Source organism: Centropristis striata, chromosome 2, assembly GCF_030273125.1.
Source record: "Centropristis striata isolate RG_2023a ecotype Rhode Island chromosome 2, C.striata_1.0, whole genome shotgun sequence".
Lineage (NCBI taxonomy): Eukaryota > Metazoa > Chordata > Actinopteri > Perciformes > Serranidae > Centropristis > Centropristis striata.
The window spans coordinates 43,506,278-43,531,775 of NC_081518.1; the positions used below are offsets into that span (position 1 = coordinate 43,506,278).

Genomic DNA, 25,498 nt, shown 5'->3' on the forward strand with positions numbered 1-25,498 from the left:
CACCCTCCCTCCATCCTTCTCTTCTTTTTAAATGTCTCCCATATAAACAGATTTTGTTGCTGCTTAAAGTGGGCTCAAAATTAAAGCGTATCGTTTTACACACATATTGCATGCATATTACGGAGCCCCAGCTGGTGGCAGGCTGCTCTTAAGAGCCATATGATTAAGTTAGAGGTTGGGGTATCCGATAAGATTCGAGCTCTCTGCCTCTCTCTCTATCTCGCTGCCTATTTTACTGCAAACTTATTAAATGGAGGAAACGACATTATTTTTTTCTGAGTGTATGTGTAATTATTGTCACACACCTGTGACTCCCTGCCATCCACGACAGGGAAGAAGAGAAGGGAAGGAGGGATGATGAGGAGGGGAGGGGGGGTGGAATGAGGAGAAATGTCGTTGGGAGCAGCGGGAGTCCTCGTTTCAGAAAAAAGGGAGGAGGATAAAGAGGAGAGGAAAAACAAGAGAGCTTGTTAATCATGCGCTTTCTGTCACTGGCTGAACACTGATATCCTAATGATTCACGCCGAGATAGTGACATCACAAGGGAGAGTGACGGAGAGACGCAGAAAGAGAAAGAAAACAAGAAGTGGTTGCAAATGAAGAAAGAGGAGATGACAGCCCAAAAGTGGACAACTAGTTTTTGCACAGACAACATGACAGAAAGCATGAAATATATTTTTTTTAAAAGACAGAAACTGGGAAATGTCCCTCTGAATCTGTTGTTGCATTCCTCACAAACAGGCGCTTGTTTAATTTGAACAGAATGCTTCTCAAGGAACGCTGTTGTGAAAGTTTTCCAGCCAAGTTTCAATCTGTATTTTTTTTCTCTCTCTCTTTCTCCTTCCCGTGGCAGACCACCCCTTCGAAGGCAACATGTGATATGATCCTCAGGAGACAAAGGAAATTACCTATTAAGTGGGAGAGATGATCTTCCTTTAGCCACGCTCCAAAAAAGTGAGTCACGATGTTGTAATTGTTTACCTTTGACTCGGCCCATAAGTCTCTCCTCCCATCTTTCTCTGTTCGGTTGTAACATAATATTTAGCGGGGCTGCTTTCAGAAGCCCAGCTCTCACTCTCCTCTTTTTTCTCTCTATCTGTTCTAACAGGACAGATGTCATCGCCCCAAACAGTCTGAGTCATTGTACGCCTCCACACCCCTGAGTAACCCAAGGACATCAGGGAAGGGAGGACTGTAATTTCACATTTTAGACATTTAGTTGATGCTCTTAGTAATGGCAACTTGAGGGTTAGGTGTCTTGCTCAAGGACAAGCGGATGGGACCAGTAATGTAGTAAAATAAATCAAAAGGAGTATATGTGGCCTCCGGTTATTATAAATCATGGGGAAAATACAATTGATAAAACACAGATAAGAAGCCCTTAAAACATGCTAACAAACATTACTATGACACACTATTGATTCTGCTCAGGAAGATTTATCTCAGTGTAAACAGGTGGGACTGCTGCACAGAACACAGGAAACTTATGAACCTGTGACCTTCAGTCATGTACTTATTGTGCTGTTTGATAGCAGTGGTGGGACTAAGAACATTTTCTCAAGTACTGCACAAAAATACAGTTTGGAGGTACTTTTACTTTACTTGAGTACATCCATTTCATGCTATTTTATACGTCTACTCCACTACATATTATATTGCATTAAATATTCCTCTGCATTTATTTTAAAGATTCAGTAAGTAGCAACTTTGTTTAGTTTTATTTTGCATTAATAGTCTAAATTTCCAAATATAATATATTATTTTAGGTTACGCCACCCAGATGTATATAAAACAATACAGATGAACTGCATCTGAATCAGCTGCGACATCAATGTGGTGTAAATATGAATGTATTAATACTTACAATTTAAAAATGAAATGCATATTAGTGACACGCGACTTAAATCTGGCCTGTGGTAGTGCGCCTGACCATTTTCTAATCCACAATAAAAAAATAAATTGATTCTTTTGTATTTTCAATGCAAATAAGGTGCCAGGGTGAACATAAAACATCACAATAGAGTTTTGTTTTTTTTAATTCAAATTTCTGGCACAGGTCTGGGCTCACTATGCTGTTCATTTTGTCCCTGGTCAGATCAGTTTATAGTTTGTGTTTATGAATCATTCCAATATTTGAGTGATTTTGTGACGAACTAAACTCCATCTATGTTTAAGGTTGCATAAACTCTGTCAATGTTGCCAAAGCAATTAAAACAAAAAATGCAGTTTCAGCTATTGAATGCCGTAAAAAATATTTGATTTATCCAAATCTAAGAAAAATGTAGCCATATAGACCGTATCAATCTTTGTCAGTTAATGTGAAAATAAAGAATTTGAAAGAAAGATGACTCATTTTGTCTGTTTGATTAGCTGGACCCAGGCCATTCTGCATCATGGGTACTTTTACTTCTTAAGTACATCTTGATGCAAATACTTTTGTACTTTTGCTGAAGTAAGATTTTGAATGCAGAGATTATTTTACACTGAAGTATTGACACTTTTACTCAAGTAAAAGATCTGAATACTTCTTCCACCACTGATTGAATACAGAGGTTTCACAAAAGCTTGTACATGAACTTGTTTTTAATGTTCCCAGTCAGCTGGAGGAGTTCAGCAGGACTCAAAAGGTTGTTTGTCTGTGCCAATACAGTTTCCCCAGATCGAGCAGATCTGAAAGGGGGGAAAAAAAGAGGCTGGAAATAGCATCGCCGAGCGAGCGGGCTGCATGTGCTTTTTTTGGGTGTAATGTTTTAATAGAAAGCAGATGGTTACAGATGCAGGGGTCGAGCGCCGGTGATGACACATCTTTAATATTTTAGAGTGGTCTTTGCTGTAAATGTTGCAGCAGCTGTTTTCCAACGCTGTAAATTTACAGCGTTTTTTAAATCTTTTTTGTGTGTGTGTGTTTGTGTGACTGACAGCTATTGGATTTACTGTAAATTACAGAAATGAATATGGAAAAGTGATGAAAAGGCAGCGAAAGGGGAGGAGGCTGTGCATATGAGAGGGTGTGTATGCATTTGTGTGTGTGAAAGTGTGTATGCACCCCGACTGTTTGCCGCTGAATCAATTCCTCCTCATTCTGAACCCCGCTGATTATTCTCTTATTTTAGTTAGAGGCGGCTCACACACTGTTGCCCTGCGAGTATAGGAACTGATATTCAAATGTAAAGTGATACTAAAATAATGAGATGGAGGGAAAGAAAGAAAGAGCAATAGAAAGGCTGGTGGAGGAAAAAGGGAGGCAGGAAGGATAAATATATATTTGTATTGTGTTTGCATTGCGGCCGTTGGTTTAGTTTAATGTCAGCAGAGAGGAGAGAAGGTTTTCGCCGTTGCTTTAGAGTCGAGGTGATTGTCATCAATTCTCGTCTTGGCATTTAAACCACCCTCTTCAAATATGAGTATTTGAAATGCAAATACAGCTGCGTATGCCCAGACAAATTAAAAGACACACACAGGAGAGGGGGGAAAAACTCTTTTAAACACATCTTTTTTAACTAGTTTTTATTATCCGGGCTTGCATTGTCAAACACTCCCTGCTTTGTCTCCTTCAGGAAACAGCGGCAACAGATAATGCGTCTCACAGTAAAAACAGAAGACTAATTGTAAGTTAATTTGTAGTTTTGTTCACGCTGCAGAGAGAAAGAGAAAATACAGAGGTACTGTTTTTATCTTGCCCTTGGCTTCACTGTTTGCACCTCACGAGTTGGTCGATTATGTGCTTTTTTTTTTTTTTCCCCACAAGACACAGTGAGAAAATATGATTCACATTTTTCCCCCTCTCTCCATCTCTCTGGCGCTACAGTTATTTAAACATCAATAGCAATGTGTCTTCTTTAGCACACACTCTTTCTCATATTGATATTTGTATATGATCATTACTTTGGGCCCTGCACGCTTTGTTATACTGCGTCAGCTTCAATAGGTGTAAGATCCAATACTGCAACCTCTGACATTTAAGCCCCCAAAAAACCAATATGCTAGTTTGGCTGACTTTATTGTGCGAGGGAATCTACTGCAGCACCACGCTGGATAGAGCTAACATAGCTAAGTCACTGAAAACTAGATATTTGAGACTGATACTAGACCAATTTTACAGGCGAGAAATGTGTGTATACCCAATATAACGGCTGATATATTGAATGTTTGAGCTGGGATAAAAAACATGCTTTTTCTTTGTGGACTTTGCACTGATACGATGAAGCAAAGCTACTTAGAAGGCTGCTTTCTTTTACAAATAACTTTATTAATCAACCTATACTTTTTTTGCTATGATTGATGTTTCTTACAGTAATTTATTCTTGGACTGCAGTCAGTGGTCCGTTTATGTTAAATATGTTGTGTGATCAGAGTTTAAGAATATCTTATATTACAAATTATAGGAGAAGAGAGAAAAGAGAAAATAAATACATAAAAATAAAATAAATCGCTGATTAAACAACACTGTATGTTTAGTATAATAATAATAATAATAATTAAAAATACATTTAATAAATACAAAAAAATAAAATAAAATTGCTTATGATTAAACAACACTGTATGTTTAGTATAATAATAATAATAATAATTAAAAATACATTTTGAAAAAATATAAAAAATTAAAATAATTCATAGCTAAAACCATTTCTAAATCATCCAAAGCATTGATGTAATTCTGCATTATATATTGTGTAAAAAAACTTTTGTATTGGTGCATATCAGACAACATGTAGGCCTTGATAGGCCAACATTGGCCTTTTATCATTCAACTGATATACTGGCTGGGTTCTAATAAAACACACACACAGAAAAGGAGTCTGCAAGGCTTGGTATGATGGTAGCTTCCTGCATTTCCTTTGTAGACTAAATAGAAAACAGCCCCCTCCCAAAAAAAGTTCTGCATTGTGTTCACAGCCTGAAAGAAAGACGTGTTCTTATAAAACTTCAGGTAAGCTGACGGCACTCTTTCACAAAGAGGGGAGAAAAAAGCAAAGAGTAAGAGAAAGAGAAAAAAAGTTGTGCCTGCTGCCTCACTTCTGATAAAGTTGCTGAATATTTGTTTTCTTAATTAACAAGCGAAGCTTTTTTTGTCAGATGATGAAGAGGAAGAGGAGGTGGAGGAAGGAAGGGGAGTGTGTGTGTGTGTGTGTGTGTGTGGGGGGGGGTGTTTGGTGATCGACGGATGGTGTTGATCACGGATGGATTCATTAGCAAAAGGAAGACAAAAAATATCAAAAGAAATCTTTATAATTTTGGAAATGTTTGACAAAATGATGCCGGTGATGTGGTTTTTTTACGATACATAAGGGGACGAAGCAAAGTTTAACAAGGACTATTGAGCGAGGAGACAGAAGAAGCGGGTGTATGTGTGTGAGGAGGAGGAGGAGGAGGAGGAGGAGGATACGATGAGGAGGTGGGGGATGACTACCTGCAGAGAGCCAGCGTCCAAATGAGAACATAATAACAACATCAGAGAGCGAAGAGAGGGACTGTCTGCGAGATGACAACGGTATTAGAGAGAAGTCAGATAATTAAGAAATGCACTTAGTGTTTTGTCAAAAGTGGCCGTCAGTAGCGGAGATGGAGTTTAGCTCTGTGTGTGTGTACGTGTGTTTTTACCCCGTGTTCCATGCTGCAGATAATGAGCATGGAGGAAAAAAAAAAAAAAAGATGAAGGGAGGGAAAAAAAAACAATAAACAGTGAGAAAATCAATCAAATAATTTAAATGAAAAGTTGTGTTCTGTCCACACAAGGATGCCAAGTTGTTTTGGACATTTGTGATGTAGCTGTCCAGTCAGGGAAAATGAGACACATCTTGGATGGGAAGCAAACAAGAGGGGTGGCAGAGGATGGGAGGGAGGGAGGGATGGATGGATAGAGGGGAGCTGGGGGGAGGGAGGGTGGGCCACAGAAATAAACCCAACTCCCATCTGATGAGCAGCTTGTACATAATACTGAATCCCCATCTCTTGCCAAGTCTGCTTCTTGATACAGAAACACGATAAGTGCAGATTTTTTGAAAAGATTCCCTTCTTGCTCATTTGTCCCACTCCCCGTTTGCTTTTGGCCTGGAAGCACTCCTCGCCGGTGCCACGGATAATCAGGTGGCTGTTTTTGTCACTCTGCCCCCCCATGACGTGATAATGAAATTAAAGAAGTGGGGATGAATAAAGAAGGGAAAAAAAATAGATGCATTCATCTCTTTTGCGCCCAACAACTACAGGACAGATGATGTGGCCATCTTGAGATCGTTTGTCATCTGTCAGGCAGCGTTGACCTTGCAATGAATGCAAGGACTGATATCGTCTTTTTACGGCGAGAGAGAGAAAAAAAAAGATACAGAGAGATAGAGGGAGACAGAAAGAGAGAGGGCTGTTGTTTTCGGTAATAAAGACAACATTTATGCCTTCCATTCGCACTGCCAGTTAAAAGAGGCACAAACATGGAAATCCATTATGGAACGCTTCTTAAAAGTGTGACCAATCCTTGTTCAGTCAATTAGAGTCTGGAGACTGAGAATATGATGTTTGTCTGTTTAGCCCCCGACACATACAGATCAGCCTGGATTTGATGATGGAAAGAGAGATTCTTTTTTTCACACAGTGAGGGAGAAAGAGAAAACAGAGAGAGAGAGAGATGGAGGGATGGAGGGGCAGCGCAGCCAAGCTCTGCTTATCTCTTTTCTTCTCCTCTGCTTTCCTGCTTTTTTTCCCCTCCTTCCCCTCCCATATACAAAAGCATTAATGTGCGCAGCTATGTGCTTTGCCATTGTTCTGTGTTTAAAAGCTTAAAAAGGGACGTTGTTTGTGTAACTGGCAGAGTTGGCGGCGCGCGGCCGTGTCCAAAAGCCTGTACTTAAAGTTGCTCGGCGAAAAAATAGGCTGCATAAAAGAGAGTGATAGAAAAGCAGTTAATAAGAGTGGTTACCCCAGAATGAGCGGGGATGAGGTTTCACATTAAAAAAGATTTATCTTAAAGTGTGGTGCTAATCCCTTCAGTTTTAATCCACATCCCCTCCCAGCCCCCCCGCCCCCCCCCCCCTCCTACCCCCGGACCCTCCGCTCACAGCACCCTTTTCATTCCTGCCGAGGCATAATAAAAAACTATAAACCATAAAGTTCTTACAATTTCTGGAAACTGGCAAATGCACGGCGCCCTGATTTTACAAGGATTCCTGGCCAGTGAATCACGGAGCTCGGAGGACTCATCTCTCTCACAACAGATTATTAAACGAAAGAGGAAGTCATGGGGTACAGCGGAGGGCAACAAGGACAAAGGAAAAAGAAGAGAGAGGAGGAGAGGAGCGCATGTTTGCTATGACCTATTTGATGATGATGGTGGTAGTGGTGATAGGTGGCAGAGAGGTGTTGTCATGCTCTCTGTCACACCCGGCTGTGTCATACAAGCTGGACGAATGCCTATGTCTACTGCAAGCTGCTTGAATGAGGAAGCATATGGGTGTATGAGAACCTCAGCCCACTTCATGAATATTTGATTCATATTTCCTGTGTGTGTGTATGTGTGTGTAAAAGAGAGAGGGAGAGAAAAGGAGGGAGAGAAAAGGGAGGATTTTTTTCTCTCTTTCACTTGTCATTGCAAAAACTCACAAGGCTTACTTTGTGGCATTCTAATCATAATTGCCAATCCTGAATACAAATCTCTCAGCGCTAAACACATCGAGTGAAATTGAAATGACAAAACGAAGCTCATATAACGGTGAAATCAAAGATACATTCAGGGGGAAAAAGATGGAGGAAAAAAAAAAAGCCAGTAAGAGATGAGGATCAGGGGCCAGTTATTAGCTGGGCCGCCGAACAAAGAGCCCCAGTGTTGGAGGGCAGCTTAACACTGAGCCAGTTACTGTACCTTTCAAAACTAATATGTAACCATATCTGTTTTAAAAGGACGATTCATATTACTGTGAATGCATGAGAAAAGTTGTTCCCATCCCCGCGACCCAGGAAACTCGAATCCCACTCGTAATAACCCCACACACACACATACACACACTCAATTGCAGGCCTGCATGGCCTTTTGTAGGAAGCTTCCCATTTAAAAAGATGGGGACATTAAATTTTTGTAATGATGTAAAACATCTTCAGCTTTTTTGACAGGACAATGGTGCTTATTGTGCTTTATTGTTACTGTGGCGACTCCAAAGGTCAGCGTGGGTGTGGCCGGGCGGACAAGGGCGGCACTGAATGAAAATTGGGTTATATGTGATCAACTAAGTTATTAATCAGATTAAAATAGATTCCCTCTGCCTGCTGTTTAACTAGGCAGGAGGAGAGAAAAAAAGGGAAAGGAAATAAAGACAGAGAGAGGAGGGAAAGAGAAGCAGAACAATAGGCCAGTGTTTACTCATGCAAGAGCAAAGAAAGTCATTGTTTTAGGAGCTGAAGTCATTGTCGCAGATGAGTTTGGATAAGGAGCAGCTCTGTGGAACATCCCACTGCGTGTAACCAGTCAGTCTAAAAGCATGTGCCCTTGCCATGGATGCCCCCTAGCTTCATCCAGGTAACCTCTCTAATCCTGATTAAATCACTGTAATTAGAACAAGCAGTGTTCCTCCACCCACATATTTCCCTAATAAAACAATGCAGCAGTTTAAATCCGGTCGCTGGGATTTGCAACGCAACAATGCAGTTTATATCCATCTCTGCCGAGGAATTAAGTGTATTTTCTAACTGCTAATGTTATAATGTTGCTGGCTTATTTGTCTCGATGCTCGCTATTCTCTTTCTTATTCCCCCCGCGGTTTGTGTTCTCTCTCTCTCTCTCTCTCTCTCTCTCTCTGTCTGTGTTTTTTTTTTTCCCGAGCGCAACTTTGTTTATTTGCGTCTTATTTATTTGTTTCTCTGCGCTTTTTGATGTTTAAATCAAACATGTTTTTAGCGAGTGGTCGGGATCATCCTTCACTACGGGAAATAATGCAAGTTATTTGTCTTTAATTGCCACAGAGCTTTTCAAACACGCCAACTTGCTGCCTATGTGTCTATACCTGTGTATATTTTTTGTTTTTATTAGTATCACTGCATGCCTCCATTGATGTGGAATAACAGAGGAAATAAAAGTTGACATAGTTTCTTCCTTTTTTATTTTTTTTACCCCCAACCCCCTGTTTCCCTCTCTCTCAGCCTTGCTCTCTGTTGTTTTTTATATATCTGTGTTTTTCCTTGAAGTTGCTGCGGCATTGTCTCATTATGTGTCGACTAGCTGTGTAAGTGTAGTTATTATGCCTGTGTGTCTCTGCCTGGCGGTACTGTTCTCTCTCTCTCTCTGTCTCCGCTGTCTCTCTCTGTCTCTCCCTCGGAGGATGAGGAGCTTTATGAGTACAACTCCTCTGAGGCGTCCTCCTCACATCTCCGGGGCGCCTGGGGAAGGGAACGTTGCATTCTTAAGAGGAGCAACTCAAACTGAACAAAGTCTACAGGAGTCAGGGAAGAAAAGAAACAAACAGCAAACTAACGAGATGGGAAGCAGAGATCATGTCAAATATATCGGGTTGGAAGGCCAATTTATAACCCATTGTTTCATGTTTTGCAATATCGAATACAATGCGCACTAACGTGGCTATGAGTGTGCACGGGGGGAAAGGCTATGCAGACTTGCATATATACATAAAAGCACTTGATTTGCACGTGAACACACACATTCATATAGTGTATGAATGTGATCTCCAGCTCCCTGTAACCTCCCGGCTCCCACGCTGTCTTCACTCCTGTTTCCCCATCCTGCTTCTAAAATAATGAATAGAATAATTGTCATGTAACTTTGCAATCATCCAGCATTCGTCTCCATTTCCTTTTCAAGGGCAACTCGATACTGCCCTTCATTCACTGTACTGTACTTCCAGGAAACGTGATGTGGCCAATATCTTTGGCGGTATTAGTGAATATGGCTGAGAGAGAGAGGAAGAATAGGAAGCCTTTTCAAAAAGGACCTTTCAGCAGTTGATATCTGGGGAATTAGTGAGGGGAAAATATTTTTAGAGTTATCACATCTGCTGAGGAGAAAAGAGAGAAAGAGAGAATGAGCAACAGGTACCATCCTGAGGGCTTGACAGCAGCTATTACACTTAATTGCTCTTTGAAAACTACCCTATTTGCACTTTTGGGTGACAAGGTGATAATTCACCTCTGCACAAGTTAAACTGGTAATGTTGTTGCACATGTGAAATAGCACCTCGGCTTCACCAGCTGTCAAAGCTGTCATCTCGGCATGGCGGAGGCACACAATGAGAGCCGGGGGAAGTGTATCACCAACAGTCGTCTTCTTCTTCTCAGTAAAAGACAGACAGACAGGCCTCCAGACGGCTTAATCACTGGAGGAGCCCGTGCCCTCCAGCAACAAGGAGAGAAAGAAAGACGGAGAGCGAGAGATAAAGAAAAGGGAGGATCCCGGAGTGTGGGAAAGTGAAATGCAGGGATCTAAGAAGAGAGGAAGCAGTGCTGCTGGACTTGCTTTGGTCTCAACAGAGAAACATCAGTGATTCACTTACAGTCAGTCACATATTGGTCAAACTCAAGAAGCTGGTCCAGCAAGTATGAGCTTTGACACTGACATTTTCTGACCCAAAACCAATGTTACAAGTTATCCTATAATGAATGGAATTTTGCAAAAAAACAGAGATAATTGTGTTTTATTACAACTCAAGCCACATTCATACAAGAATGGGAGGTATAGCAAAAGTGCAAGTAATTCCATTCATTAGACAATTTCTGTTACTTAAAAGTACATTATCTGAACCGGATACTCGTTTCATCCAAGTACCAGGCTCAACCCTGTTTGCAACCAATAGGCACTGTGTAAATTACCATGTTTTTCGTGTGTTTTCGGCTTGTGATTTTAAACATTTTGGTGGCCAAAAATGTCAGTGCTTGGTTGCTCTAAAAGACACTCCAATCTTAGCCACATTGGTGACTATAATGTTACTATAACCTATAAAAACCAGCACCAGAAGGACAGTAATAATTCAAAATTGTCCTTGAATTAAGAGATGACAGTTTTTCTGTGTATGGGCATCACCACACCTCAGTGACGACTGACAGGTGGGAGAGCAGTCTAACCTACAGTCATGGATAAAATGATTAGACCACCCTTGTTTTCTTCAATTTCTTGTTCATTTTCATGCCTGTTACTACTAAAGGTACATGTGTTTGGACAAATATAATGATAACAACAAAAATAGGTCAAAAGAGTTAAATTTAAGAGCTGATATCTAGACATATAACATGGTTTTCTTGATAATTACAGTCAGAGTTAACAAATGTACCTTTAGTTGTACCAGGCATTAAAATGAACAAGAAATTGAAGAAAACAAGGGTGGTCTAATCATTTTTTCCCATGACTGTATGTCCTTGTCGCTGTGTTGTAGAACTTTCTTCACTGAATGTTGGAAGGAAAAAGAAATAATGTTGCAGCTTCAATAAAAGGATTTAAGAGTATAAATGTTCATCTTGTTTTTTCATTTTTAATTCTACAATTTGTGTGTGAAGAAAACAGACTTTTAACCAATACACCAGAGTCTCCTGCTTTAATGAATGATCTATCCGTGGCCTTTTTGTTTCCCTTAATATAGATACTAAATTAGACCATAAGCACCACCTGCCCCCACTAGGATCCTCGGGTGTCACCTCTCTGAACTTTCAGACCTACTTTTAAGTGTACAGAATAATTACCGCTGTGCCGGTAAGCTATCTGTCTAGCTCATTAGTAAACACAGGGGTGTCTGGGAGCAATAAGTACCCCAGGCCTTTTCCACTTGTCAAAGCATTTTGTGTGAGTGTTTATGTGTGTGTGCACATGTTTGCTCGAGACAAACAGCAACCAAATTCATGGTAATTAACCACCTGATGAGGACAGTATTATTGGCAATTACCAGGTTTTGCATTATCACAACTTTTAAATGTGTGTGTGTCTGTGTATATGCATGCAGGTGTGTGAGCTAATATCACACAGACAGAACAGAGGCGGTAAACGTGAATGGAGTCAGATTGTGCGGAGAAAGTGACGGTCAGTGTTGGAAACTTTTGTGTTTTAAATGGGACTCACCAGTTTCCACTCATCTTCAAAATGATTGCAGGTGTGATTAACAGGACAGTTCCTATATTTTATGACACTATTATAAATATACATTTGTTCCAGGGTAGTAAATTTGGGGACATGACCTCAATGGCTCCTTGACATCTACATCCAGTGAAGGTGTGTTGGTGTGAAATGTGTCTCTTGCTTCCTAGGATGGATGGATTTTACAGCCATTATTTATATCATTAGACTTTAAGATGCTCTAGAAACTAAACTAAGTTAAAAAGTTCTTAACTGAGATTAAAGAAAACAATAATTAAGTGATGTAAACATAGTATTTCAGAGGCAAGGATTTATCGACCTGCAAAATCGTATGATAAAACACTAGAAAAATAAATAAAATGAATGTATAATATCTAATTAGAAGCTTGGTTGAAATGGAAACAATAAAAAAACAAACAGGAGCAGATATGAAATGATGCAGCTGGTAGACAACATACAAATAATAAATTATAAAAGAGGGAGAGTTCAGACAGTGAGGGAACATACAAACTGATTGCAAACAAAATCAGTGTCATCTTTATCCTTGCTGCTGATAAATGAGATAATTTGAAGAGAAAAAGAAATAAAATGCAACAAGGCGGCTGTAAAATAACCTTTTGTCAATTAGATTTTGCTCCACCTAAATTATTATTCATCCTGCCCAATTTAATGTAGCTCACTTACGTTAAAAAATAAAATCATGACATAGCTTTTAGTATTCTTTATTTTCATTAATTTCCTATTAATATTTGTGAATAGGAGATAAAAAAACATCAAATAAATGATGTCGGTACTTGGTATTGTGTAATATTTGTGGTGAGTGTTTTTGTTACTGTATCTGTACTGCAACATATGTGCAGCTAATATCGTGTGTGTGTGTGTGTGTGTGTGTGTGTAGCTCCATTTGTCATGCCTACCTTTCTTCCACTTAAACCAGAGAAAGTGAAAATTGCACCAGTAATGCCAACTGTGATCCACTACATCTGCTCTTCACAGCCAGCCCACCAATCCCACCATATGTCTTTAATTGCCATCAGTGCTTTACAGAACCTAGTTCACACACACACACACACACACACACACACACACACACACACACACACACACACACACACACACACACACACACACACACACACACACACACACACACACACACACACATTCTTGTACTTCTATCTTTGTGAGGGCCCTCATTGGAATAGTTGATTCCCTAGCAAGGTTATAATAGTTTTTTGTTTTCAAATTCAGTTAGTTTTAATTCGTTTTTAGAGTGAGTTTGCTAGTTTTAGTTTAGTTTTTTTTTTTTTTATGCTTTAGTTATAGTTTAGTTTTTATTAGTTTTAATGTTAGTTTTAGTTTTTTGTAATGGGGTATTTGTTGGGTGGGAGATTAAAAGAGGTCACAGTAAATTTTGCCTTTATTTCCTTTGTCTTATCCATCGTCATTATGTATGAAAAAACTTGACAAAGACGAAAATGAAGGACATTTTCACTATAATTTTAGTTGGTTTTGTAACCACACAATACATTTCCAGTTAGTTATCATTATCATGTAACCTGAACCCTTAAAACAAAGTCTGAAATCTCAAAAAAGCCTTTAAAGAAGTGAGGACCGGCCAAATGTCCTCATTTTGCAAAAATGTCCTCACTCTGTTAAAAAAGTGTTCTGGTCCTCACTATGTAGGAAGAACAAGAACACACACACACACACACACACACACACACACACACACACCAGCCTTTAATTACAAAGGCCTGCGCTTTACTCTGAGAGTATGTTTGAATTTCTGCCTTCTCCACTTCCTCTCTGCATACACATGTATAAATGTATATGTGTGTGTGTGTGTGTGTGTGTGTGTGTGTGTGTGTGTGGTCTGTACATGTCTTTCACATTGCTCTAATATGACCTCAGAACTCATGGGTTCAAATCCCTCACAATGAAGGCAGGCTGGAGTAGACTCTTTCTGACAGAGGTAATTGGCCACTAGTGACACATCCAGTGCTGTATTTAGAATGAAAACTCCATAAGCCAGCGTGTGCACATACACACACACACACACACAGTTAGAAATTTTAGGACTGTAAAACAAAAAGGACAATGACGTCACAGTAAGACTGCATGAGGGGAAATGTAAAATACAATTGTTTTTAATTAATTATTGATGTTTTTATTGTCTCTTTATACTGTCCTGTAGTGAGGAAATTGTTTTGTCATTAAAGTTGAGCAGCTGCTTTATTTAAATTTTCACCAACAAACTTTCAGTTATTACAACAGTCTAAGCCAGCTATTCTCAACCTTGGGGTCCCGACCCCAATTGGGGTCGCGAGATGATTTCTGGGGGTCGCCAAATAATTTTGGAAGTCAGCTCTGTCTCCACTGTGTTAAAGTGTTCATGTGTTTTAGTCTTTTTGTGGGTTTTTTTAGTCATTTTGTGTCTTCTTTTGGTCATTTAGTGCCTTTTTTGGTCATTTTGTGCCTTTTTTTGGTCATTTTGTGCCTTTTTTAAGTCATTTTGTGTCTTTTTTTGTCATTTGGTGCCTTTTTTTGTCATTTTGTGCCTTTTATAAGTCATTTTGTGTCTTTTTTGGTCATTTTGTTTCCTTTTTTGGTCATTTTGTTTCTTTTTTGTATGATCTAAACTGTGCGTGTGAGATTCTGTTCAGTGAGCGGGGGTCGCTGACAACATGCATGTTAAATTGGGGGTCGCGACTCAAAAAGGTTGAGAACTACTGGTCTAAGCGACTCCATTGTTGATGTTGCTACATTTCTGTGCTTCTTGCTGCTTAACCCGTCCTCTTTCCAAACATGACACATATGGATGATTTACGGACAGAAGTTAAGTTGTTAACATAAATAAGTCAACTCTGACTTTTGGTTTCACATGGGACTCAATCAGAAATATCTCTTCCTCTTCCCATCCTCTTCCCTACAAGGGCTTTGTCCCTTATTATACGATTATCACCTACGTTTCAGGCTTAATAAATGCTTCTGCTGCATCTCACACATACGTTAAAGGGTGCCTGGTGTATCAGACACACAGGGCTGTGACAGAGTGTCAGTATCTGACTACATGGGAATGAGAACAGTCTGTGCTGCTATGTAGTGACACTGAGGCAGCACCATACATGTTTATCCTCCCAACTCTCCAAAAATAGACTCTTTTTTTTTTTGCTGTCAGCTAATGTGTGTACAGGAGGTGACTCTCAGAGAGTTTTATCAGCAGCTAACACCAACAAACAACAGCACTTATGAGAAGAACTATAGAGCACAATGTGAGAGTACTTGTTAATTGGAAGTGATGGGTCTAATTGATGTGAGAATATAGAGCATTTCCCTCTCTTCTTCCTCTCTCCTATCCACTAACTCTCTGTTTATGTAGCCCACTTCTCAAATTGCGAGAGGTGCTCGGCTCCCAGCTCTGCCATTTCCCCCTCTGGAATCCTCGATGCGCTCATCCAAGTCCTACACTGCTATCAACACTTTCTCTCCAGCTTGTCAATCTCAACCTTCCAAAGTCCTGGTCTGCATTTAATATATTAAATGAATGAAGGGGCTGAGGTAATGTAAGTAATACGATGTGAGGAGCAATGTTCGCAAGCAGTCATGGCATGTACAGCACTGTTTGAATAATGTAATACTTCAACTTTGATAATGTATGGCTATAGATAGGTCTCCACTGCAGCCAAGTATTGATTGCGTTAAGCACATCTACAGTACAGCAAATGGTGCGGGTTCATATCAATCTTTACACAGCGTACTGTACCTCAGTAACCAGATACCTTGTCTGATTACAGAGACCTCAGGGCCGCTGCTGCTGTTAATGACATTTATTGATAAATCCAATTCCTCTGCCAATTTAGGGAGGTGTGGTTTAATACTACAGACGTGTGAATGTGTCTGCGTGGATCTCTATATGTGTGTATCCGTTATGTGTCAGAGTGCAAGTAGATTCATGTGCATTGTAACCCCCCCACCCCCCCCTCCTCTGGGTATACTAATGAAGAGACGGCCACTCCAGACGTGCAGAGCGTGCCCTACAACGGCTCCCACAGATTCCAGGGACAATTTCGATATTAATGATTTATGCTGTATTTGCATACAAACCTAATGCAAACCCACTCCAGATAATCACATTTTGCCAGGTCTGAATTGAGTTTTACGGGTGTCTTTGCTACCCCCACCTCCTCCACCCACCAAATAACAGTGGAATGTGGGTGACCCCCAACACAAGGGGTTTACAAGTGGACACATAAAGAGGGACTGTAATAGTGCATTTTACTATGAAACGAGAGTGTCTATTTTCTCATCCAACCTTTATCATACAACTGCACAATTTGTAGCAGAACTGACAGCAGTCACAGTAGTTGTCATAACAGTAATATCAACAACAGTGGGAAGTATATATTAAACTTTAAGATATTGTTTGTATTTAATGCTTCTTTATACTATTATGTCGCTACATTCCAGGAACAAACATACTCTTAACACCACTATTTATCTGCTGATATCCCTACTTTTGCAAGATTTTTCAATAACAAAATTCTATGATTAGTTAATGAAATATGTGGCATTGTGAAAGAATTAATGATTCAATAGAATAAGTTCTAGTTACAGGTGCTTTAAAAAATAACCCAACCTTGGCCAGTATTGAAATACTGCCGAATGCAATATGAATTATTGATATACATTTATAATATTCATATCATAGTACCATAATTTAATATAATAGTAGTAATGGCAATAGTAGTAGTAGTAGAAATAGCATCAGTAATAATTATTACAATAAAAGAAGAGTTAATTTTCAAAAATAGATATCTCAGTTTTATTTCAATTTATATATATATATATAAATATGTTTTTGTGCAAGCCAGGAACTATACATTAAACTGGTCCATCTTTCTGTCTTTTATTTTCATAAATCTTATCATAAATGTAATCAATTATATCATCATATCAAACTTGTGATAGTTTATTAAATTTTAACAATGGCACACACACACACACACACACACAAACCTATATGCAATCAAGCCTCCGGTTTATTTACCGGCGTGTCTGTGAACTGTGTGAATAAATCTGAGAGAAACTATAAGAGCTTTGTTAAACCAAGTACAACAATTAATATTCAATCACATCACAGCGTGTAGTGGCTTTACACACATTTCCCATCATCTTTATATTTTTCTAAGCTATCTTTACGGTCATTCTAGAGATCTGAATAGGTGAATATCTATTGCCAAGAACCCCGCTGGGTTTTCTACGTACAATCAGACGAGGACAAACTAACAATATGTAAGGAAAGATTTTGTTCCACAGAGAAAGCCTTATCTATAAAGGTCAAACATTCCTGTGTGCAAAGGGAACTGCCCACATGACATAGCTTGCTTTCAGAAAGCTTTGTGATTAGACAATAAGTAGGGCATTCTCACACAAAGGCATTTCTCTGTTAAATGAAACATAGCCATATATATTTATATATCAATCGTGTATGGTTAAAATTCTCCCAAGATGTTAAGCTATGCAGAGCCTGGCTCCATGACAACAGATAATATTTTGTTGGATGGAAAGGTCACATGAACACATGTAGCTTCACTGCTTCATTAACAAAGTGGCCACTATTATTATTAATATTATAAGATCAATGTACCTTCTGCTCTACCTTTATGAGTGTATGTGTAGACATGAGCTCTATATTTTATTCTTCTGTTTTGCCACAAAAAGAGGATAAGGATAAAATATGGATAATATGGATAAGACTGAAATGATCACGGGCTAGTGGGAAAAAAAAGAAGAAAAAAATGTATTTTTAGATTATATCTGAGAAACTAAGCAAAATATGACATCCTATAAAAGAGACAGCTGTTGAGTATATATTGCAAAATAATCTAAATACAACATACTTTATCTGGCACTAAATGAATCAGAATAAAACAATTTTCTCTTAATGTGTTTTTGTAATTATTATGTTAGTTTGAATCAAATATGGGCAACTGCCTGCTCTGTCTGAACACATTTCTCGATTTCTAAAGTGAAGAAGTTGTCACTGATAGATTTCAATTCAAACCGCCAGAGTAATATTTGTCTTTCCTGCATTTTTGGTCTCTGTAGTTTGTATAACTGTGTGTTTAAAAGCTTAACACCAACTGTGGGTTTTACTTTCTTCCTACAGACACTTTAGCAACAACCCCTAAACCGCGAAAGAGCATTGTAAAAAGGAAAAAAAAGTATTTCCTTCTTCAGTCTCAAGGAGCAGCTGTAACCTTAGCAGAATCATGAAAGTTGACAGTTCATTTTTCACAGGGTCATAGATCGACGAGTCTTATAAAGTAATGGGCTTTTGGGAGCCGGCTTTATGAGAGCTAAGATAGTTAAGAGACATGTGGAGGAGATGGCACGGGGAGCTGAGGTCCTGCTCTTACTCATCCAGGGTTATTCCCTCCATGCTGTGGAGCGGGAGGGAGGCGCTGCACTTCCAGTAATATAAACGTGTAATAAAGATTAATCTGTTGCTAGTCGGCAGGCTGATAGCTTCTAAACTTGCTTGAAATAAGGCTGAAATCACTTCAGAGCCAATCTCAAGACCTTTAGTGAGTGTCTGAGATTCCTTTGTGGGTGTCAGAGAAAAAACGTATATGTGTTTGTCTTGTGTGTTTGGTGTTTATGTGTATGCAGTGCTGGGGAAATTGAATCTGTGTTTCAAACGTGTGTATTCATGACTTTTTAGGTGTGTGGGATTCTGCAAGTAAAGGTGTCTGTGGATATATGTGTGGGTGCTTTAGAGCAGTTACAGTGTCAGTAGGGGTTAAACACTCACCGGGTGCATCTGGCCTCTTCATGCCTCCTGTGGGTGCTCCACCTGCTCCACCTCCCAGGCCGTTGAATGCGGGGAGGTTGTCATTGCTGTAGGCTCTGAGGACCGACAGCATGTTCATCTGCTGCTCTAGGTGGCTCTGCTGCTCAGCCTTCAACAGTCCTGGGGGACCTCCAGGAGACAGAAGGGCCAGGCCCTGCTGCCACTGCTTCTCCAGTGGCAAAGCTTGGTTCTTGGGTTGGGGAACCAGAGAAAGTGGTGCCATGGCGGAGGAAGATGCCAAACCACCTGCACCCCTTGGGCGCATAGAGGAGTTGTCTTGGAGCTGTTTGGAGTGGTTCTGGAGGTGGTCTGAGGCTGGACTTCCCTCTTCCTCTCTCTCCACATCCATTTGCCCATCCTCATCTCTTTCCTCCTCCTCTTCAGCCACTCCTCCCTCCTCTTCCTCTTCATCTGAGTGATTCTGTTGTTGCTGTCTCTTAGGGGTGGTTGAGGGGGTCTCACTAGCACTGCGGCCCCCAGTCTTTGCAACTTCATCTTCTGATCCAACCTGGTCTTCTTCATTGTCTCCACGCGAGCCCCTTTCGCCGATCTGGTCATCTGCAGCTGAAGGTGCTCCTCCAAAGGCCTGGCTGGGTAGTTCCAGACTCTGCTCTCCTGGGGTTAAATACACCTGGTTGGTCCTTGGGGATCCATCATACAAGCCACCAAACCGCCTGTAGAAGTCACTCTGGAAGGGGTTGTAGGGCTGGTCCATGTGGTTGTTCCAGCCTCCCTGGCCTTTCTCTCCATCTCTGTCTCCATCTTTGTCGAGGGCCACACCAGAGTTCTTGGTGTTGGAAGAGTGAATGATGGAGGTGTCTCCATGAAGCTCCTTGCCTGCATCAGACCGCTGCTGTTGGGCCTTACCCAGGTGGTTGGCCTGGAGGTGCAGAGCCATGAGCTCCAATGAGGCGGTGGAGAAGGAGCAGAAGAGGCAGCCATGCCACGCCACGTTATCATGGATGGTAACTGAAGAGCCGGGAAGAGATCCGGATGCGGACTCAGGCCGGACTGACACAGACAGATCAAGTGGTTCGTACTGGGACCCAGGTTTGCCAGGCTCCGGCTTCTGTTTGGGTTCAGCCTTATCTTCTCGTTCCTGGTCTGCCGAGACTGCCCGCTTTGCTTTGGGCTCGCCGTTGTCATGGTAGCACTGGGCCTGGAGCTGGGCCGAGCTCTGGTTGTCCTTCATGTCCTTCTTCATGGAGCTGAGGACAAAGCTGTCCATGAAGGCCTGGAGAGAACCTTGAAAGTGGACTCCGTTTCCCATCATGCTTTGGTAAGCCCTGCTTAGGTCGGAGAAGCTATCTGTCGCTGTTGAAACCAGGGCGGACGGGCCATCAGCGGTCTTCATGTTCTCACCTGAAGAGGTGGAGTCAAAACGGCGGTCTCCGCGCTCACGATCTCGGTCATGCGGAGACATCATGCCTGCCGACGCCCACTGATGTGGCAGCAATGGACCTGCCCTGAAGTCTAAGTTGGGGGGCATGCTCTTGAAAACATTACGGAGGACATCTGGTCGGGCAAAGATACCGCCACCGGTTGCTTTCCCATGATCCTCTTTGTGGTCAGAAGAAGGGGTGTGGCAAGAGGATTGGCCTGAGGTGGTGGATCCATTTTGACGCTCGCGGTGGTGGCGCTCCAGGTGGTACTTCAGACTGGCAGACTGGGTGCCGGCATAGTCACAATGAGGGCACCGGTAGGGTTTCTCTCCTGAGAGGCCAAGAAAAAGACAGAGAAACAGAAAGGGAAAGACAGGGAAAACAGTGAATAATTAACCTGATTATTAGATTGACTGGATATCAAAATCTATTTATTGGAGCAGGGAATGTGGACCCTAGGGTCATGTAACCTCCCTGAACAAAGAAAATTAGGTCAAATGGGTAGAGCTCACAAAAAAGATATGCATTTCATTAACTACCACAAAAAAGACCATATTTTGCAATTGCCTCGCTTTTAGTTGGGATCAAAAAACATGCAATTTCTAACTCCCTAGGAAAGAATGAAGGAAGAAAGTGAGAAAAAAAGACAAAATTGAAATAAACTACAACACAGTGATAATGAACGGGATCCTGCATTTAATCAACAATCTCATGTCTTTGCTTTTCCAACGGCTCTGCTCCATTCTATGTGCATGTGTTATTGCATTTCTGTGTGTTTGTGTTTGTATGTGTGTGTGTGTGTGTGTGTATTGGGACGGGTAGGGTTGTGGAGTAGGCATCTGAATATGGGTCGATCCAGCTCGATCCAGCTCCGCCAAGTGAGCCATCACTCACATCAACACCATAAAAAACATTTCACCATATGGTGCTTTCAGTCCACTACAAGAGATAATATTTTCAACTGACAACAAAACTGTCTCGATGCTATCTGTGGATGAGCACTGGGTCTGTTTGTGTGTGTATCTGTGCATCTGTGCATGGATGTGTGTGTGTGTGTGCCTTCACTGGGGGTCATCATGTCTCTGTTCTGGCCTTGTTTGCTGTCAGACCCGTGCCTTGGCGATGAGAGTGCAATTTCTGGGACATACCCCATTTGCAGTTTATCTTGAGGAGCATAAATCAGACATGGCATAACATCTCCACAACCACTGCCTCACTGTGGAACAAAATATGGAGGATACACTACAATGCAAAAATAAGTCAATGAGTATTTAAAAAAAAAAAAGAAAAAGAAATGTGCAGCCGACATATGTGAACCACATGCTCGTTGCAGTGCAGCCCTATGATAAAGACCAATATGATTCACTACAGGATACACAGATCAAAGAGATTTATATTACGGTAAAAGAGGGGTGAATGTGTTGTGTAACATTTACATATATTTATTTATGCTTCACATCCATATTAATGAATATTCTTGATAATGGTATAACACCAGCATTATTCTGCCAGAAGTGGATCTTCCATTGGAATGATACTTATGTTGAAATAGAACACATCCTGCTAGCAATTATAATAGGCTTGGAGTCTGAGCCAGATTTGGATTCATTAAACAATGAACAGAGAGGGAAAAAATGCTAAGCTGGATTTTTTTTTTTAATATATACATATAAAAGTTCCCAGAGTGGAATTTCTGTTAGAGGGATAACTGTGTGAAAAGAGAGGGGGATTGATGGAAAAAGACATAAAAAGGCGTAGTTGTAGTGTTTTGTGTGTATGCACATTTCTATATATACAGTATAAGGCCATAAACTGTTTAGATTATACACATGGAAACCATTTTATAAAGGAAAAAAAGGCATTGTTACGCAAGGCTGGTTTGAATGATTTAAGTCGGGCTGTGTAGTAAATCATGGATATAATTAGCAAATGGCATACTGCTCAAGTAATTTATCATTATTTAGAGGGCACCATTCCAGAAAAAGACTGCGATCTGCAGACCTACTGCAGAGTTCTCAAATAAAGGGCCACAAACACCAACTCAATACAATATTGATACAGGAGAGAAACGAATAGGAGCGTATACAAAAGAAAATTGAAGGTGGAAACGCTGAAGAGAAAAGAGAGAAAGACGAAGAGAGACAGAAAAAAAAAGAAAAGAGAGCGTGCTGAGAGTCAGATAGCCCTGATATCTTTTCTCTTACGCTAGAGTGGCTATGAAGCATAGAGTATATTTAAAATAAACCATACGAGATGAGCTTTTAACCCAATAAGTGCTTCTCCTGTGAGCTGCCGAACAGAGGCTCCGTGCTGATTCAATAAGGAAACGTCCCTGATGCAAATGATCATTCTCAATTCCTCTAACTGGACAAAATGATATTCTAGGAGCCAAATTAGACAGAAATTAGACTGATCTGATCTTTTTTTTCTCCTCCTCTGTCTTTTCTTTCCTTACAATAGGTTGTTAATGTTCATGGGGGGGAAATAAAGATTAATGTACCATCTACATATCTAAAATGAGAATGAAAAGCACAGAGAGTTGTATGTTTGACACTCTCTTTTGATGTTTACTGAGTAAAGCTAACTGAAAATAAATACAAATGCCCTCAGAGAGCCATCAGTTTATTCCAGTTTTCCATTAAAATTAGGCATTTAAATATATCTAGAGCGAGCGAGACAGACGACAAGTGCATTTCTGCATCTACTTGTGTTTACGTAGTTGTGTGTGCACCATTTGGAATGTGTGTGAACACATGTTTATGCATGCTTGTCGGCCTGAGCCTGTGTGTATGTATGTGTGTGTGTTTGTGTCTTAGAGGGCCATTTGGACTGGCTAAGACATCTGCTCCATCATACGTCAGGGGCCTGGTGTGACATCTGGGGAATATACTGTATCCTGCCTTGCAACATTACACACAATTTACTGCTAAAGGTCATTATGTACCCGTTAATCCACTTTTAATTGATATCAGCGCAAACAGCACAACCTCCCAGCCACATGACAGATCACTGCCGCCACAAAGCCAGAAAATTACTATTTGGAGTTAAAAATAGAACGGTAAACTTTTTGCTGTTGTCCGTCTTGGCTTTGTTGAACTACTTTGGACATTTTGTTCTTGCCAAAGGTGAACCATAGAAGGATAAAAAAAATAAAAAAATGCTTAACTTGAAAAGCCAGAGTTCATAAAACATAAGTGTGACACCTTTGTGGCTATAAATCATCCTTCTCTCAATTGCTGTACTGGGATCTGCTCCTCCATAGTATGTTTACACTTCATGTTGCATGTACTGACTTCATCTGGCTTTGTGTGAATTGTGACAGCACCATAGAAACAAGTAAAGATAAATACCCCAAACCTGTACAGAGGGGCAATTAAAATGGCTTAATAGATATGACATACTGGAAGATGAATTTCCATTTGGCCGGAAAAATGGAAACAAAAAAAAAACACACCAATGGGATGTTTGAGAGACTGAATAATGGATAGAAGCTGTTTTACATCTGTTTCAAGTATATCTGCTTAAGTTAGTGGTTAGTGGTGAGTTGAGAATGCCTCTAATGCTGTGAGGGTTAACAGTTCAAAGCCTCAGAGGGGAAAGTGACACCATAGATGCACAGACCATACACTCAGGAACACACACACACACACACATATATATATATATATAGGGATAAATGTGTCCACCCAATGGTGGAAATGACACATTCACGAATAAGGCTGGAATCATCCATCTATTTTTTATATTGTTGATTTTTGCATGAAATACCAGCGTGCAACACATTAGAATACGCTGATTACTTTTTTTTGTAACAAGTAGTGTCTTGTTAGTTTTTGCAATGAATTAGATAGATAGATAGATAGATAGATAGATAGATAGATAGATAGATAGATAGATAGATAGATAGATAGATAGATAGATAGATAGATAGATAGATAGATAGATAGATAGATAGATAGATAGATAGATAGATAGATAGATAGATAGATAGATAGATAGATAGATATACTTTATTTATCCCAAGCTGGGAAAGTACAGTGTAGCAGCAGCATTACACACAGACACATTAACAACACAATTAAATAAAAAAACCTAGGCATACTTCAAGCAATAAAATATAAAAATACAATAAAATACAATAAAATGTAATGTAAAAATTAAGTGTCTAAAGAAGGAGTATGTATTAAGGAGTAGAATTCCAGGGCAGAATAAGTATGAATATGCAGTATAAAAATGTTGGTGCCGTGAAACAAATAAGGTGCAATGAACAGTAAGTAATTAAGTAAGTAAGTAAATTAAGTAACCAGTTATTTCATCACATTTAGTAAGTACTCCATTACTATTCAAATGTACCACATTCCCCTATTCTTATAGTGATAACAAAAGAAAATTCCTGATTCTGTCGTTACTTTTCTCAGTTAGTAACCCACGAACATAATAACTTACATTTAAATAACAGTAATCTTTAAAAAACACAGAAGAGCACCAAAACTAACAATATCGAACTCTCATCCAAAAGAAGATTTAAAGGGATTTTGTTCATTGTAATAATTCAACATGTCTCCCAGTGCAACAGTGTTTCTCTAGTTTGGAGCAGGACGGCACAGAGGAGTGAGACATATCAGGCTTTGACTACGTGTTTGACAATTAATTATTATTTTATTGTGGGTTTTGGTCTTTTAATTGGATACGTTTACAACAAATAAATAATTAAAATAAAGAGGTTAGTGGTTGGTTGAGTAAGCTGCTAACACTATCACATTAACAGTTCAGTTAACAGTTCAGAGGCAGAAATCACACCATCAATATATATGGTGTGATACATGTGAATAGTACAGTATGTACCCAGGAACTTTAGATACACGTGTGCTTCAAATTAGAAATAACATATACTGAAATGGCAAATAAAATGTAACTAACTGTATTGAAGATACTGTTTGACTTGTGCTTTTTATTATTTTATCTCTTTTCTTATCCTGCTGTATCTTATTTTATCTTATTTCTATTTTTATTTCTATTTCCCTGTTTTAATTGACTGTTTTTACTGTTTTCAATTGTGTCTTGCTGTTTTATTGTGTATGTGGGTGGTTGACGTGAGTTTTGCGGACAAAATGTAATGTGTCATAATAACTCTACATAGGGACCTTAACACTTATATCCTCTAGATTCATTAAGTAAACATTCGTATGACATGCATTCAAGTTATTT

General features: G+C 39.9%; 1 protein-coding gene across 4 annotated transcripts in view; it reads right to left on the reverse strand.

Moving 5' to 3' along the window:
* znf536 (zinc finger protein 536) overlaps nt 1-25,498 on the reverse strand; it is a 331,204-nt gene that overhangs the window by 60,370 nt on the left and 245,336 nt on the right. For all 4 annotated transcript variants that reach the window (XM_059351790.1, XM_059351771.1, XM_059351798.1 and 1 more), the window contains one exon: nt 18,870-20,621. In XM_059351790.1, the coding sequence (XP_059207773.1) occupies nt 18,870-20,621 (1,752 nt within the window). The remainder of the gene's footprint in view (nt 1-18,869; nt 20,622-25,498) is intronic.